Genomic DNA, 18133 nt, shown 5'->3' on the forward strand with positions numbered 1-18133 from the left:
GGTGAAATACCCACCTTCATCCACTAGTAGGTGGAATTTATTTTTTATTTCTGAAAAAGTTATTTATTAATGGCAAAAAGTTCTTCATCATTTTGATGTGTGGTAAAAAGGACAAAATAAAAGGCCAAGAAAAAGAAGCAATCAGAGCTACTGATGTAAGACTCTACAGCTCTAAGAATAGCCAAACATCTCTGAAATAGCAGTGATGACTAGGAATGTTGAGAAAAAGACAAAAGAATAAAGGAGGTGGGACAACACTCACATCTAAGCACTGTTTTCTGAAGGAAACAACTGAAGTGTTCCAAGTAGACTTAAAACACATCTAGGTATGATATAAGAAACTGAATTAAACACATTTAATGAGATCATCCAGACTGCAAATACTATGTGAACTCTGTTATGCATATTTTGTTCATAAAAATTACCTTCATTTTTCTGCTTTCAGAAGAATGGCCTGTCTGGCAGAGTATGTCTTTTTTCTTATGATTACATCAAATACACCATGAAAAAAGAAACTAAAAAAGCCACCCTCCTCTACAATTCATACAAGTCTTGTGGACAAATCTTGTACAAACAGATTTAAACAACTGTGCCCATAAAGTGTTCTTGTATCCCAGTGAAAAAACACACCTGCACTGAGTAACACAAAGTATCTCCTTCACGAATAGAAACTCTTTCATCACTGCTCTGTGGTGGAGAGGCTGTAAATCATGAAGACTAGAGCACAACTGATATTTCTAACTTTCAAGAAGTAAGAGGGGTATGTAACATTGAAAGACAGCAGGTCTGGAGTATATAAACAGAAACACATTACTTCTGTTAATTAAATTGTAGGTCCCATTACTACAGGATGTAGTGAAGGATAAATGGGTTCTAAAAGAGATTAGATGAACTCAGAGAGAACAAACAGGTCCATCACAGAACATTAAGCACAACTATTGGGCTACAGCTGGGTCACAAAGTATCTAAATAGCTATTTGCTGAAAAGTGGTGGTATGTGCTTGAGAAAGACTTCTTTATATATGACCAGGTTGCTAAACCCTTTGCATCTATTCCTTGCTGCAGCTGGAGACAGGGTACAAGGCTTGACAGACCCTTACTCTGATCCAAGAGGAATGTTCTTTATCCACTGTTCCTTCTTCCACTCAGGCAGGTCCACAACCAATGACTTACTTTTAATATTCTGTCTTGGCTCAAAAAATGATTCTTTAATATCTAGATTAGTTACAATAATGCCTGTAAGTTCAGAGGTTTATTATATATTACAGTGAAATTTGAGGGACTTTGGACTGCTTCAGATGCATCCGAGAAACTGGAAGCAATGGCTTCTTGAGGACCATATCACCAGCAGCTAATAATTGTATGGTATAAAGGATTTTCTTAAATCTCCATAGTAAACTTCATAAAAACACCTCAGGTGTACATTATTCCCACTAACTCCACATTCCCAGTCCTAACTGGCTATAATGCCAGACTGGAAACTTCTGTAGTATTTTGCCATTCCCTTCAAGCCTTTACATGAGGCAAAGTTATGGATAAAGAACAGCCAGGACAACATAGAGAAGCTGATGAGTGAAAAGGCTAAGTCACTACCCATGATATTTGAGAAGTTGTGGCAGTCTGCTGAAGCTCCCACTGACTGCAGAGAGGGAAACATAACTTCTTGAAGAGAGTCCAGTGGAGGGCCATGAAGATGATTAAAGGGATGAAATGCCTCTCCTATGAGGAAAGGCTGAAAGAATTGGGATTGTTCCACCTGAAGAAGAGGAAGTTCCAGGGTCACCTTAATAGCAGGCTTCCAGTAGCTAAAAGGGGCTATAACACTGCTGGAGGGGGATTTACAAGGGCCTGTAGTGATCAGACGGGGGGGTGGCTTTAGACTTAACAACAGTAGGGTCAGATTGGGTATTAGCAAGAAATTCTTCCCAGCGAGGGTGGTGAGACAGTGGAACAGGCTACCCAGGGAACTTGTGGACAACCCACTCCCAGAAGTGTCCAAGGCCAGTCTGGATGTGGCCCTGAGCAACCTGGTCTAGAGGAAGGTGTCCCTGCCCATGGCAGATGATCTTTAAGGTCCCTTCCAACCCAAACCGTTCTGTGATTCTCTGATTATTCTGTTTGCAGATAATTTGTTCCAGTATAGCTAAATAAAATGAGTTCTATAATGTGATGGCATTGAAAAAAAGAAAAATTACACACACAGCATGACAAAACCATACCCTTGTCTCAGTCTTGTGCCAAACGCAATGAATCCATCTTTGAAGTTTACCCATTGAAATTGCATACATTTGTGTTAGTTATTCTGTTAGACTGTTTATGTAGCTGAAGCAAGTGAAATATACCAAAGGCCTCATTCAGGAGATTCTTCTGCTGTGAGGAAGTACTCTCAAAGTGCAAAGTTGATAATTTCACTCATGAGTTCCCAAACCATGCCCAAATCTTATTGTTTGAAACCTAAATATTAATTTGTAAAAACCACATCTGATTAAATTAAAATTCCCCAAAACTCAGAGCTTTTATTCTGGTAATCTCTTCTCTTTAAGAAAGGAAACATAATTTTCAGAAGAAATTGAGCGTCCAAAAAACCTGATTATAAAAAATGAGTGAAAGTTTTTGTTTGTTTGTTTAGTTTGGTGTTTCTTTTTTTTAAACTTCAAGTATTTGTAGTACAGTTGGAAATATCTGCATTCAGAAACACATGTCTGCAGCTACAGAACACAGCTTGCCAAAGTCAGAAAAAGATTGATTTTTACAAACTTCATAGGAAAAGTGCTCTAATCGCAGAGGAGCACAATTTTTAGATTAAATTGCTTTAAACTAATGTTAATAAAATGTTAACAATTCAGACGTTTTGTTTTATTTTTGCAAAAAAAATAACTTTATTAAACACAATATAGATTTTGGTCTCCTGCACAGAAATTACATTCCCACCTCTTTTTTTTTCCCCCAAGTAATTTTTTCATTCTGATCTACAGTTTTGGCCATGAAAGCCTAAGGTAACTAGCTACATTATCTATAGCCACAGAATCATAGAATCATTGAATGGCTTGAGCTGGAAGGGACCTTAAATATCATCTAGTTCCAAACCCCCTCCCATGGGTAGAGACACCATCCACTAGACCAGGTTGCTCAGGGTTCTGTCCAACCTGGCCTTCAATTCAACTGTCTGTTCACTGACAGCAAAAACTAATAGAACATGAATAGCTGCATGTACTAATTTTTGCTCCAACTCAACAAAAATATGCAGTTTTGCATGTTCTAAAATACTTTGCCATACGCAGATGTACAAAATACAGCATCAGAAGAAGCACTGGAACAGCCTCCCCAGGGAAGAGGTAAAGCCACCATTCCTGGAAGTACCCAAAAAATGAGTAAATGTGGCACTTAATGATATAGCTTAGTGGACATGGGAGGTATTCAGTCAAAGGTTGGACTCGATCTTGGAGCTCTTTTCCAACCTTAATGATTCTATGTTTCTAAGACCCAGTATGACTTTTGGAATCTGGTATTTTTGGTAATGAATTCTATTATTATTCTGAGGGAGATTTTATGCAGACAAAACCATTAGTATTTTACAGCAGAGCACTTTTCATATATGTTAAAACACACAGACTCTGATTGAAGAGAGTCTGCAAACGAATCCAAGTGTCCTCGAGTTGCACTGACAATTTGGATAATTCTTCCAGTAGGTTTGGCTCTGATGAGAGAATCTTCAGATGTAACTGAAAATGAAAACAAGCAGTTAGTGAAACAAATACAGATAATAAAAAAATTCAATTTCAATACTTTGCCTTCAGGAAATACTTTGCCTTCCAAGTAAGGAATTCTTCTTCCTTGAATTAATTCCCTCTATTCCATGCTGCCTCCTTTTTGCTAGTTTAACCCAAACCATTTTACTCCCACATATGTACTAAATGAGACAAGGCAGCAAAATGTCTTCAGTATGCTACTGCTTTACTTGATCTTCTTCTACCTAAGCTGCTGAATCTATCCTAATCACACACTCTTCTAGAGCATAACTTTCTCCTCCTTCTGATTTGCATCACAAATTCCTCTTTAGGCTAGAAAAGCTAGACAGATGCCCTGAGGTCAATCAGGATTATTATTTTAGTTATCCATGTTGCATACAGCAGGAAGAATGATGCCAGCACACTCTATACCAATACAGATGGATGATATCTTTCCCTGTAATAAACAGTAACCTTGTTAAAGCAGAAGGAAAAAAACCCTTTCGATCTTGTAGCAGTTATTACCACTTAATGAATGGAATAGTTGTTTTCCAGGCTACAATTTAAATCTGGGAGTATTGCTATTCAGCTTTAGCCTGAAAGAGAGTAGGTTCAGTTTGGATATTAGGAAGAAATTCTTTACTGTGAGAGTGGAGAGGCACTGGAACAGGTTGCTCAGAGAAGCCATGAATGCCCCAGTATTACAAGGTGCCTGAATGTTTATAACAACGTTTCACCAGTAAACTGTAATTAATTGCTTTCATATGGTTTCATAAATCAGAATACCTTAAGCACTTGTATATCAGAACGGTTTCAATCTTCTGCAGAATGACTTTCTCTCTAAGATTAACTTATACTGTGCTTCATCCAAATAACTTTCTGACTTATACAAGACCTGGGGGTTATTTCACTAGCTCTGTGATGCTTAACAGGTAACAGAGGAAAGGAAGCCCACTGACATGGAAAGTAAGTCAGGCTTGCAATGTATAGCGGTAGAGTCCAACAAAATCTCTAATTTACTTTCCCAACCACTGTGCATTAAATTCTTTGCCTACTTAAGACATAGCATATATCAGCTTAACAATTAACAACCATTTTTGTTACCAAAAAATAAAACCAATTCTAAATAAAAAATACTAGAATAAAACCTGGCTGCCAGGGTCCTATTCAGAATACCTGAGTTTTTTGCAAATTTTTCTTGACTGTGATCAGATGAGTTGTCAAATCATCCAATACATTCAGTTAGACATTTTAAAACCATTCCCAAACAAAATCATTTAAGATACTCTTTCAAGCAGACAAGTTATATCCTTTTACTGCACAACCATAATTTTAAACAGGACTAACATCAAATTTTTTAAGAAAACTATTACCTTTAAAAATAATGCAAGGTATGCCTGAGCAAGTTCAAAGTTGTACTTCTTGTTCAGCATCATCCCAATCATTCTCAAAAAGCTCAGCATCACCTCCATTGAGCCACCACCTTCAGGGGCCAAACCTCGTAGTTCTATCTCAGTATTAGATGGTCCCAACCTTTTCAGTAGGTCAAGTGGAACTTCATCTGTGTTAAAACATTGAATGAGATGTTATCAGGAACATCTGCCGACAAGTACCTTCATAAGACAGGTTTATTCCAAAATTCTTAAGCAGTGACTATGAATTTCAAGTTCATACTCTTTCCTTACTACTTTGTTTACAACAAAATGCCTTCCTGCCTTTAATTTACTGTCCCATCACATACTAGAGAAGTAAATTTCTAATAAGACACATGTACTTTATTTGTAAGTTCATCTTGAAAAATACAAGTAACACCTTTCTATTTGTTTCATTTCCCCCCCCGTTTTCTCTCCTTTAAGCTGAACAAAATTTCTTATTAACCACATAGCACTGTCATTTTATATCTCTTGGCAAAAAGAATGTATACACTTGGGATTTCAAGCTACTAGAACAGTGAATATGCTCTGAAAGAGATAAGGTACTATTTTTACTAGGCATCTTTACTGTTATTGACATTAAGCAAAACTGGGGATCATCTGGTGCGTCTAATGTAATTACAGCTTTTGTCAAGTGAATTCCTCCTGCTTTTTCTGGGACCTGGGGGGTGGTGGAAAAAAAAAAAAAATCTTTCTCATGGTAGAAATACATGCAATTTAAAAACTTTTTCCTCCTCTTCATAAGTGTTCCTCCTCAGGATTTCTACAATCCTACCTGATTACCTATGAGACTCCCACCCATTTGCTTTAAAAATGAGGAAGCAAAAACATGTTTGGTTGCAAATGCAACTGATGGTTGAAACACTTTTAAAAATGTAATTTAAGAAGTTACTAAGAAGACCAAATTCTCATATCATTCCCAAAGACTCTCATATCTTGGTAACTAATGGTATTAGACACTGGCTAAGATTCTTTAGGTGGTATAAATCTGTATTTGATTCCTATGAAAATCATTAGCTAGTTTTAAATGTAACTATGATATGAACAGTACTAAACAGATACATTAAATAACTTCTGTGCTATTAAAAAAACTAAGCACGGAACATGTTATGAAATTGGTACACATACAATATGGGAAAGAGTGCACTTGCTCCCTGGTACAGCCAGCCTCTAGATGCTTGGTAGTGTTCTTAAATATTCACCTGAAGCAGTTTAACAGAATACTATCAATTAGAAATACTAAAAACACAGCATAAAAACATGCCTCATTTGTGACAAAGTTCTGCACACAAAATGTTTCAAGTGCAGTTGAGTAAGCCAGTCAACTCAAAAGAGTTCAAGAAGGGGTAACAGAATTCCCAGCAGAACTGCTTTGTAGACAAACTGCCAGTGAATATCCATTTACATTTCCAAGGTAGCTATGTTAGCAATCATTTTCAAAACAACTAAGTTTCAATGATTCTGTAGGAGCACAAGTTAAGCTGGTACATGCCAAAGGCAATTTAAGTGATTAAATTTCAAAATAGGTTTCAAAGAAATCCAACACCTTATTTTTATATCATTTGTTCTTAAGCTTTAAATTATAAAACAATTAATTAAAGGTGTAAGTTTGCTGAATGCCTAGAGAAGTAGCGCTTAGGAGAACTTCCTAGGGACATTATGCTTTTCATGTTTCAGTAAATCACCAGACTATCTCTTACCAAATCAATCCCTTCCTTCCCCTACAAATAATACACAGCACTTTTCTGGGCAAGACCACCACAGTCTCCAAAAAGGCTAATGATCTCAGGAGCACTACCTTCTCTTTCTAGAATGGTGTTAGCCAGCATTTCTCTGTAAGGATTCCACGCTGCAGGCAAGCTGGAATACCAATGGATCTTGACCTAGATTGGCTATCTATGCATTAATCAGGTCATTCTCTTTGCTACTGTACTATGCATATTTTTGCCTCCCATGTGTTACAATTCTGACTTTAGAAAGCACATGTATTTCAAAACATAAGCAGCATCAACATTTTTAGTGAAGTATTTTATTAACTTACATTCATTAGTGCTCAGGGCTTCTTCAAGATGAACGCAGAAATCAGATTTCTGTGCCAGTACTCCAAGGTTTACTACCTTTGACTAGACCACAAAAGTATCAAAAGTGTACATGAGTATGAAAATATATTTTTACAACTTAGATTATTTCCCTACTGACAGAATAAAAGACTTTGGCAAATATGCATTAATGGAATGAGTTAAAACTGGCACTTTAAAGTCAGTAGGAATGTCACTCAGCACTAAAAAGCATTTAAGATTTCTTTGAAAATATACTAGATAAAAAAAGTTATAATTTTTGTTGGTTTTACCTGTGTATCTTTTTCTTCCTCTGGTGGAATGTATCGGGGTATAAGACCAGGAACTGTTGGTATGAAGAAAGGTGCTGCCTTTGGAACTTTTGGTGGCTCTCTTGGTTTATTTTTTTTCTGTTAATTAGATATTTGAATTAAAATAATCATCATCATAGTAAGAATACATGGGAATTTTTTTTGTCAAGAGTTTTATTTTTAAAATACTATGAAAACTCTAAACACTAATTGAAAAGTAATACATAGGTAAAAGTTTTGCTAGTAAATGTGAGGATACTATTTAGAAGACAAACAACTCCTCTCCCAAATCCCAGGAATTCCGAAAAGCACCTTATGGCTTTCTACAGCAAAATCTTGAAAATACCTCAAAAGAGGGATCGAATTTCATGAATCGGTAATGCATCTCATAGAACAAGGGGAAATATATCTGGCTGTTTGCTATTTTTTCCACAGTTTCAGTACCTTGATAACATCAAGGCTGAGGAGGTTTTTCCATCTTGATTCCGGTAATGAGGAAAGGGTCACCAGCTGCTCTTCCAACTGCTCAGGTGTGACATATTCTATCATTTCATCACACGGCTCTTCTTCTCCTGACATATCCTCATCTTTCAGGAACAGATATCGTTTATGAACATACAGACTCCACTTTTTTTTTTTTTTTAAATCAAACTCAGTATTATTATGTATCTTGCAATTTTTGAATAACAAATGCATAACAGTTATGGATATAAGTGCTAGCATAACTTAGAGCTGAAAAGCTACAGAATCTTGTTAACCCTATGAAATATAATGTTTAGATTTAAAAAACTTATAGTAAAATGCAGAATTGGATAAACAAAATTTTAAAGACTGATAAGATTTGTCCACTTTGGCTGAAATTATATCAAAACAATTTATAGAATTCTAAAAGAACAATGAATTACTGTTAAAATTTTGTTAACCTTTTTAAATATATCCACAGCAATTTTAGTTCTACAAACTTTACAAAGCTGTAAAATCTTTGCATTTAAATATGTACCATATTCATAACCTCATCACAATCTCTTCACAGGTATGACTGAAGTGGCATATAAAAATGAAGGAAATCTCAACATTAAAGCACAACATCCCACAACAAAATTTCTATCATAAGATTTTCTCTGGACTTCCTTTGTGGTCTTGACCAAACATCTCTACTCTCCCTTTTTTTTTTTTGCAAAATGCTACATGGCTAAAACAATGAATCTAATAGAAAAGCCTACAACAACAAAGACCTGTAAAAACCATTAAGAGCTCTGAGCATCTAAACAGGAACTTGACATTTGCTGAAAACAGGAAGTAGATTAAAGCTTTCAGCCAGAATCAGGTTAAAAACATTCAGAGTTTTTTGATGAAATCCTGTCTCCCCAATTTAAGTATCTCAAATAAGTATGTGCTTAATAAAGCAGTCATCATCAAGCATGTTCCTCGCTCTTTTAGCGGCCCATGGCTAGGTGTTTCTCCTCCAGAAAGAGAAATGCAAGCACTGCAAAACTTGGGCAGACAAGATCGCCACCTAGAGGACCTCAGAAGCACAATCATTTCAATTAAATGCAGCTAAAATGCCATTTAGGCCTTTCTTTCACTAGGAATCTAGACAGGTAGGGTCAGCTGAACCCAATTCTCTTGCCAACAAGACAACACACAGCAGTGAATATACTGTGGCACACAAGGAGAGAAACAAGTTGCGAGGGAAGTGGAATAAAGAACAATCTCCCTCCCACTGCCAGACAGTAATGTTAATTTCAAACTGGCCCCACAAACGTCAAAACGTAAGGTATTTACACAAGTCTGGGATTAAAGAAAGCCAGCAAATAGCACAATGTTTCTGCCACCTAAAAAAAAAAATCTTCTCAAAGATGTTGAAATCATCACAATGTAATTCCACATGTCTGAACATAGAAACATGACTAGATTTTAGTAAATAGTATTAGCATATGAGTAGGCATGCCAAAAATGGTGGAAGCATTAGGAACAGCTCAGAGAAGGCATGGTAAGACACAATGAGTTTGTCACTGAGGAAGAAAATCATCTTCTATTTGAAATATAATAGCAAATTCAAAATAAAATAGGCTTTCATCTGAAAATTACCTTGCACAGGGCAGGTGCTAGGGAGTGTTACCAAAGAAGGCTCATAATCTGCAGGAAGGGGCCGTAATGACACAAGTGAATACAGAGAACGGTTTGACCTGAAAAATAAGACAGGCATTTTAAAAACAATCTTCAGGTGAATGGGAACAAGCACTTTAGACATGATTTTTACTGCAGTCTAAAACTACTGCATTATGGCAATTCACCAGGTTCTAGTCAACATCAGTTTTTCTAATCTACCAGATAAGCAGGAAATGAAACACATCAACAGATATCACCTGAAAATCTGAAACATAAAGGCTGTGCTGAAGTATTATTGCCAAGAACATTTAATAATGATTAAGGAACATGTACACAAGTCATTCTGCTGAATTATTTCTCTGGCAAATTATTTTTTCTGCCAATATAAACCAGGGCTAGGTAAAAATACTTGTTATTATTATTCACAAGGAAGGTCTAACAGTTGAACACTCCTCAGGCAAAACTACAGTCAATATATGTAACCTGAAAGATCTATCAAATAAAAGGGGAAAAACCCCAAAACACTTAAATGGTGTATTACTCCAGTACTGACCTAAGCAGTCATTTGCTTCAAAACCCTATCAGGAGGAAGTTGAACTAAAACACGTTACCTCTGTGCTCATTTATCACTAATAGAAATAATCACAACTTTCAAATACTACTCACAAGTCTCAGACAATGCTGTGTAGCAGGACAAGAAAAGCACTTCAAAAAGAAACACTATTTGAATAAAGACATTTCAAAGGGGTTAAAAAAAATAGAGACAAAGAAAAACTTTAGGAATGGCATAACAGGAATTTTTAAGAACAAGAAAGAATGTTTAGAAAAAAAGATAATTTAATTATCAGAATAAATACCTTAACTGCGGAAATTTCAAGATTTATGAATCTCAGCAACACAGAATATCTCCCTTAATTACAATGAGACAAACACTGGAGATGAAACTTCACAGAGCAATTCTCTATTTGCAATGAAGGTGATTAAAAGAATTCTTTCCCATCTGAAAATTTGTGTAGAAACACAACTATTATACACTCACCACAAATAAATTCCAAGATCATCCACATGTGCTGAAGCTAGAAAATCTCCTGTAGGTGACATAGTAAGGCTCACAGCTGCAGAGTCCACCAAAAAACAATCTATAAGGCTAGGGAGAAGAAACACAACAGAGAAATTCTCAGCAAGATGAACTTGTTTATCTACGCATATTTGAATTACAGCTGAATGCAAACAGAACACTGGAAGTATGCACACAACTGTATTCAAATATATTACATACATACATAGATGTATTCAAATATATTACATAAACTTAGCAAGTGAACAGCACTGTGCATCAAACCACTCATCTCTATAAAATTCTCTAAAATTGGCACCTCCTTAGACATCCACATTCTGTGGAAAATGTGATGAACCATCTGTCCACATTTAACTCCTTATGGCTAATGCTAACCTTCTTAGTGGCCATAAATTTTGAGTTCTCAAACAGCCCCATGTTGCTCTGACCTCATCTTTTAATGCTCTGCCATTAACTGATAATTCCCTTTATCAATACACTTCACATACAGCTGGGTAATACTTGCACCTAATGTTTCCAAAGTAAAGAATGGACTGTACAATGCAAAATTTGATTAACTGCAAAAGTTTTGACATTACCATATCATCAGCCTGATATACTACTCCTTGACCATTCCCTTCACTATTGCAAAAAAATTTAAAAAATACCATGCAAAACCAAGGTCAAAATATTCAGTAGTATGTGACTATTCTAACAGAGTGACATTTGAGTTCTGGATGATGCCATAAGTCCTGGATGATGCGTGCCCTGCCAGACTTCCACTCCAGTCCAGGTTCATAGCATGCTTGTCACTTGTTGAGGTATAAATTTTATTTACTTCAAAATGTAAGTAAAAGTTGAATTTGACAACTAGTTTACCGAGAGAAACAAAAAGAAAAATGGAGAGCTGGAATACCTTGCTCTTGTTTATGGACCAAAATCAAAAGCAAAGTGAGAACTGATGAGAGCAGCTAGTTGTACAACCTTGTTTTGCTCACTAACCGTAGAAAAAATACAGAGGTAACAAAGCAGTTTAAAATGTAAAATCCTGTGGGCATGTATTTTCTTAAATACTATGCACTCCTGTGATGGTTTGACAGACCATGTTAAAAATAAAAGCCTTTTTTCCCCCTGCATTTTTTTCCCCAACATTTCCTTCGGCATGTTGGTAGACACGGGTTTCAAATCTTAGGTAAGAGAAACATCATTCATCCCTTTCAGCATAAAATACACCAAGTTCCTGCTTGTGCCCTTCTTCACATAAATTGGCAATTCTTTCCCGATTTTCAAAAAGCTCTGCATTAAAAACACCCACTAGGAATACTTACAATACATAAGGACAGTGAAGCGGCATTCCCAAGTAAAAACATGTTTAACTAAGAGATGCCATACCATTTATCTAAGTCAGTAATTTTTGTAAAGTAGGATTCTAGAAACATGTTTTCCATTTTTTTATAAGAACAGTATCAAAGCTGAGGCTTTAGAACACTGAGTTTATAAGTCAGTTCTTCTACGTATCACTCACAGGAGTAAAGCAAGCATCAGGCTTTTTATTAAAAGCTGTTCCTTCTTGTAAATTGTGGTGGGGGAAAAACGTTTCCCCCCTGGAGTTACAACCCCCAAGGGGGTGGTGACCCTTGGGGTTGACCCAATCAGCGCTCCTGCAGAATATAAACATATCACAAACAGACCAGAAAAGAAGGTTGATGAGGTTGTTGTTGGAGAGGTGGCCATGTTCTGAGGCCATGAGGAGAGAGGGGCCTGGAGCCCCACTGGGGGCTGGGTCCCCCCCAGCCCCCAGCTGGGGGGCTACAGGGACTTGGAACAGTGTTAGACTGGGCTAAGTATCTGTAGCTAAGAGCTGGGGGATGTTTCTCCACTGTAAGCAGCAGCAGAAGCAGCAACAGAAACAGCAGTGAACGGAGGCTATGGCTGAAAGCCAAGAGATAAGGGAGAAGCAGCAAAGCCAGCATTGCAGCCAAGGAGGAAAGACACAGAGAAATGTCTGATGGAGACAGAGCAGGACTAAGCTCTACAGAGAGAGAGTCTGGGTAAGAACTGAAATAAATTCCCCAAACTCCTTGGAGATCCTTCCTAGAGAGGAGGGGTGATGGACTCCCACTTGATGGAAGTCCTAAAATGCAGCATGCACCAGAGGGAGAGGAGCTGAGAAGCTCAGGCATCCTGGAAAGCTGGACCAGGACGGCCAAAATGAATGTGGAGGAGGGCTTCATCTTCCCCACTGCTGCTGCTAAGCCAGCAGTTTGATGACAGAGCACAGGAGCTCTGCAAGGGAGCTTGAATCCCCTGAGGATAGGGACCATCACGAAGACTCCTGCACTTCGTGATATGACGTGGTGAAATGACCTTTGTCCCAGTGAACACAGCCCACGGAAGAGAAAGACCCTCGCTTGGAGTCGAAGGGCCAAGAGGGGCTTGGAGACCCCACTCGTGTGTAATGGAAAGAGATCCAGCTACAGCTGCTGCATGGGAGAGAGAGAGAGAGACTGCTGCCCTAGAGACACGGCTGCTCTGAGAGTGGAAAGGATCTTTCCTTTTCCCTTCTGGACTTTCATTGAAGGGAGAAGAGATTGATCCATTGTAAATACTGATTAATTATAGGACAGATAGTTATGATTGTATATGATGTATTGTAATATTTATTTGTATAGTCATTGTAATATAATTCCCTTTCCCCCCATTTTGAGTCTTGTGTGGTGTCTGGAAAACCCATCTCACACTGGGTTGAGGGGGGGGGGGCTTGGACTCCAGAATTGGATTTTGGGGCTCTCAAACCACGACACAATACACTCCTCTTCCTACAGTTAAGGGAATACCTTGCCTTTACATTCTGGAAAAATAATTTAACCTAAGTACTTTCAAAAGCAGGGTTTGTCATATATCTTCCTAGATTTCAGCTTGATCTGAATTTTTTGCCATCAGAGAGAAGAGACAAAATATGTAATTTTGTTACGTAAACAAGAACTATTGTTAGGGTACTTTCAAAAACATTATGAATAGATTATTACTGCAAAGTGTTATGTTATCAAAGAAACGAAGTAACTGATATTAATTAATACTGCAATTTTTTGCAGGAATATTATTTTGGAAGGGAAAGAGTATTAGAAAGATGAAGTCCAAAGAGAGTGTTAATTTTCTTCCCATTTATACTGGAAAGACAACACTTAATGTCCATCCTGTCTGTGCAAGTTTTGAGCTGGCTTCCCGCCAAGTCTCCAAAACTTGACAACAAGGCCTGCTTCCCAGAGAGGGAAGAAAAAACGAACCATAGGAAAAAATCTGAAAGAAGTTTCAACAAAACAGGATTCTATCAAAAAAAAAAAATATATTTACAATTATATATATACAATTTGAATATATTATCCACAACAGAGAGCTCCTGGGAGGAGGGGAAAAAAAGGGAAAAGGGAGGAGGAAACACGGATAAAAAGAAGCCTAAAAACAAATATCTCTTAAATATACCTGTTAATAGAGAGCTAGTCAATAAATATAAAAACGAATTAAATACTTCCCTGATCGGGACAGCAGAGCTGTGCAAGGCAGCAGCCAACTCCCGCACACCTCCCGGAGAGACCGGAGATAACAGCAGGTCTGAGTAGCAGGCCCTGGCCTATATAAAAATGCCCATCTACAGAGAGACCTGTTGCCTTCTGCCACTGGAAGAGAGAAGAGAACGAGCTCTCTTACCTGCGCCTCTTTATATGTTGTGTTACGGAAAGGAATAGCATGGAATACTTCCTAAGTCATTACCCTAGTTCCTTCCTGGTTACAAGCTGGTCTCCAGGAAGGCCTAGAGTGAAACCATCACACTGTCCTATTTTAGACTAGTGTCATTCATCATGTAAGAACAGGTTATTTGTTTGTTGATACTCAACACACTTTAGGTAGTAAAACTTTTAACAGTATACAAAATTATTGACCATACCACATCAACTAATCAATCCCAGTGAAACCATTTAGTGATCACCTGAACTGCACGCTGCATAGCACTGCCTTAAATTACTTAAAAAAATAAATCTATCTGATGTGCTGCTAAAAAAGTGCACTGACAGAACCCTAAGTTACTTTTCAGCTTGTTTTTTTCTGGGCTCCTGAACTTCCTGTGTGTACTCATATATTTCTCGGCCAAATTTACTCTGGGAGAAGCCTACTCACAGCGGATCACGAAGGAGAATTTTTGGCAGTTGCAATTAAAAATACAACTGACGTAAAGCCTTATTGTGTGCTAAAATGAATGTAAGTGAAAACAGGCTTCTATTTACAAAACCAGCTGGAGTACTGCATCCAACTCTGGGGCTCCCAGCACAAGAAAGATATGAAGTTAGAGCAAGTCTAGGAAAATAACTGGAACATATTTCCTACGAAGAAAGGCTGAGAGAGTTGGTAAGGGTCCACGCTGGGGAACAGAAGGCTCTGGGGAGATGACTTTGTGGTCTTTCAGTATTTACAGGGGGTTTGTAAGAAAGGTTGTTAGACTTTTTAACAGAGCCTGTGGTGAAAGGACAAGGGTCAACAGTGTTGAACTGAAAAGGTGTAGGTTTATACTGGATACAAGGCAGAAATTTTTTATGATGAGGGTGGTGAGGCACTGAAACAGGTTGCACAAACAAGTTGCCAAGTGGATGGCCCATTCCTGGAAGTGCTCAAGGCCAGGTTGGAGGGGGCTTTGAGTAACCCAGTCTAGTGAAAGAAGTGTCTGTCCACATCACGGTAGTTGAATTAGATCTTCGAAGCTCGCTTCTCACTCAAAACACTCTATGATCCCATGAATACTCCAGCATATCACAATGCAGTTCAGCTTAAGCAACCTCTTGACCTTTAGATTATAGTGCTAGTTCCAGACAAAGAACAAATTAACACTCACTGACACTGTATGAAAACTCCAGGCGTCCTCAACAGATCTTAAAGATGCTGTTATTCTGCAGACCCAGAAAAAGGGTCTTGCATTGGACACAACTAAAATACTGAGAACTGAGTTGTTATACCATGTGCAACTTTGAATATCACATAGCACAAGTTGGTGACAGATAATCAAGCCAGAAGGCTTTTTGCCATTTATCAGACATGAGATTATTAGTTCTGCTATATGTTTTTAAAGTGACTCACCATCCAGAGGGAAGGTCCCAAGTCTTAATGGTGCAGTCCATTGATGAAGTTATTAGCCAACGACCATCAGGACTGAAAGTCTAAAATAAAATAGTCAATTTAATGGCACAATGGACAAGCCAATCCCTACAAGAGGCACTGTCAAGATTAGACTGCTGCCTAAAACCACGATGAAATGGTCTGGTGATAAACCAAAACCGAAAACACACTGTTGTAAGTGAGAAAAGGTATTTCGAAACAGGTTTAAATATATGATACAGGACAGATCTGACTTACAAAAGTCAGGACCAAAGTGCTTTGACTGTTAGTGATGAAAACCACTAAGCATAAAATTGAAAAAATGAAATAAATACTCATTTAGTAGCATTTAGAATTAAAAACTACTGCAATGAACTCTACAAAACACTATTACATAAGATGTAAATAAGGAATGGTCATTGTGTAGTGTAATCTCAGATCTGTTTACACCTGACTCATCTCTTCTATGTACACATCTGAGACTACTGTACAATTTTGCTTCTCAATGTGTTTTTCATTATTCCTAATGCTTTATTTTGTTTGACCCAAAAGCAGCTTCTGGCAAAATTATAGTAAAATCCCAAAGTACATTAAAAATAGATGGCCATTCCAACACTATACATTTTAACTTGAAAACTAACATGGCCAAAACTGCTGTAGAGCTGAAATACAACTCCACAATTCACAGCTGAATATAATACTCAGTGACTTAATACCTGCAGAGAAATTAATTATCTTTAAAATTAATTACGTATCTGTCTATGTCACCTTTACAGAAAATGAGTTAACAATTACCATGTCATTAATCCGTCCATGGTGTCCTGAGAATGTCCTGACAATCTTCCTGGTTTCTATATCCAAAACACTAATACTGAAGTCCTCAAAGGCAATTCCCAGAATACCACTGCCAAGAAAGATTAACACATGTGATAGTGAATACTCGAGAGACAAAAAATATCCTAACATTGCTCCAGGTATCTTTTATCCTAAAATAATTTTGTATAATATCAGTATTACACCCCTTCAGTCTAATAAAATATCTTGTAATAATTTTGTTTTGTGTCTAGTAGTCAGTTATATTTCAAAGCATCAAATATATAAACTTAATTAGAATGCTGGTTGCCATTTCAGACAAATATGTACAGCAAAACAACATGCACATGGAATAGCTTCAGTTTCTTACCTATCTCTGTGAAGCAGAATTGCACTTGGAGAAGAAGAAAGTTCAGTGGAGTAAACTAGCTCTTTAGTTTTGAATTTCCAAAATTTAATTAATCCTTCACTACCAGCTGTGATTACCAGCTGGTTTAATCCATCCACTGCTACCCCTCTAATGGCCCCTTCATGTGCTGCAAATCAAGAGATAAGAGTATTATTTCAGAATTTAAACTTAGCGTAGAAATCAACTGAATGCCAAAAACCATTCTGTATGTCTTTGCCTAACTACACTGAATGAGCAGTGAGCAAGTGACAAACAATTCTAAAGCCACCTGACAAGACTGCTCCAATATCATATTTTTTTTAACCTGTACAGAAACCAAACTGCTTTCAAGTAAACACCTGGAATACAAGTAAAAATTTGTGAGCAGCTGAAGCTGAATATTAGCTCATATTTCTGTTTTCAGTTTTGGGGAGCTTTTTGTGAGTGTGAGATTTGAGAGACTTTTTGAATCACTTAGGGAATGCCTCCAGGAGGCCAGACCACTCCAGAAAAAATTTCCAGCTTTGGTTCCAGCACAAAGTCTGGAAGTTTTCCTAGGCTACTTTACACTGCAGTGTAAAGACAAGACATAGCTCCTCTGGGTTTGGATCAATTTTATTTCTTTATCTATGCCTAGAGCTACTGGCCAGTAAATAAAATTAGAAAACTCATCCTGTTATCAACCAATTATTTTATTAGGAGATCACTTCATGTTTCCTATGCTTTTAAAAATCCAGTAATGTTTAAAGGTTCTCTCCTTGTTTCTACAACAAAACATTCAGATCTTGAGCACCAAAAAACATGCATGAGGATACATGATATGAAATATATATGCATGCAACCATTAAAAGGAAACGACAGAACACTGTCACATTACGTCATAATTTTGCAGCTGGGTAATTAAAAATAATACCATATGCAAAGAAATAGACTTGTTTAGGATTTTAATTTCCCACTCACGTAAAATATTCTTTAATTTTTAAGCAGGGAGCACAAAGCAGATGGGAAAATTTATCTCAGAGACAGAACCTTGTAACAAGAAGCCAAGAAATGTGCTTATCTCAAAAAGAGCAGAGGCCAGAGGATTTC

At 37.4% G+C, this 18133-nt stretch overlaps 1 protein-coding gene across 1 annotated transcript in view; it reads right to left on the bottom strand.

Annotated features, from left to right (window-relative positions):
• Positions 1-342: 342 nt before the first annotated feature.
• The window catches only part of WDR36 (WD repeat domain 36), a 35101-nt gene continuing 17310 nt past the window's right edge, over positions 343-18133 (bottom strand). Inside the window, exons 14-23 of the mRNA XM_017812730.1 lie at positions 17027-17192; positions 16639-16747; positions 15826-15905; positions 10681-10788; positions 9621-9718; positions 7974-8116; positions 7512-7628; positions 7203-7284; positions 5102-5289; positions 343-3722 (exon numbers count right to left, since the gene is read on the bottom strand). Coding sequence (XP_017668219.1) covers positions 3573-3722; positions 5102-5289; positions 7203-7284; positions 7512-7628; positions 7974-8116; positions 9621-9718; positions 10681-10788; positions 15826-15905; positions 16639-16747; positions 17027-17192 — 1241 coding nt within the window. The 3' untranslated portion in view covers positions 343-3572. The remainder of the gene's footprint in view (positions 3723-5101; positions 5290-7202; positions 7285-7511; positions 7629-7973; positions 8117-9620; positions 9719-10680; positions 10789-15825; positions 15906-16638; positions 16748-17026; positions 17193-18133) is intronic.

The sequence above is a fragment of the Lepidothrix coronata genome, unplaced genomic scaffold, assembly GCF_001604755.1.
Source record: "Lepidothrix coronata isolate B3197 unplaced genomic scaffold, Lepidothrix_coronata-1.0 Scaffold37, whole genome shotgun sequence".
Lineage (NCBI taxonomy): Eukaryota > Metazoa > Chordata > Aves > Passeriformes > Pipridae > Lepidothrix > Lepidothrix coronata.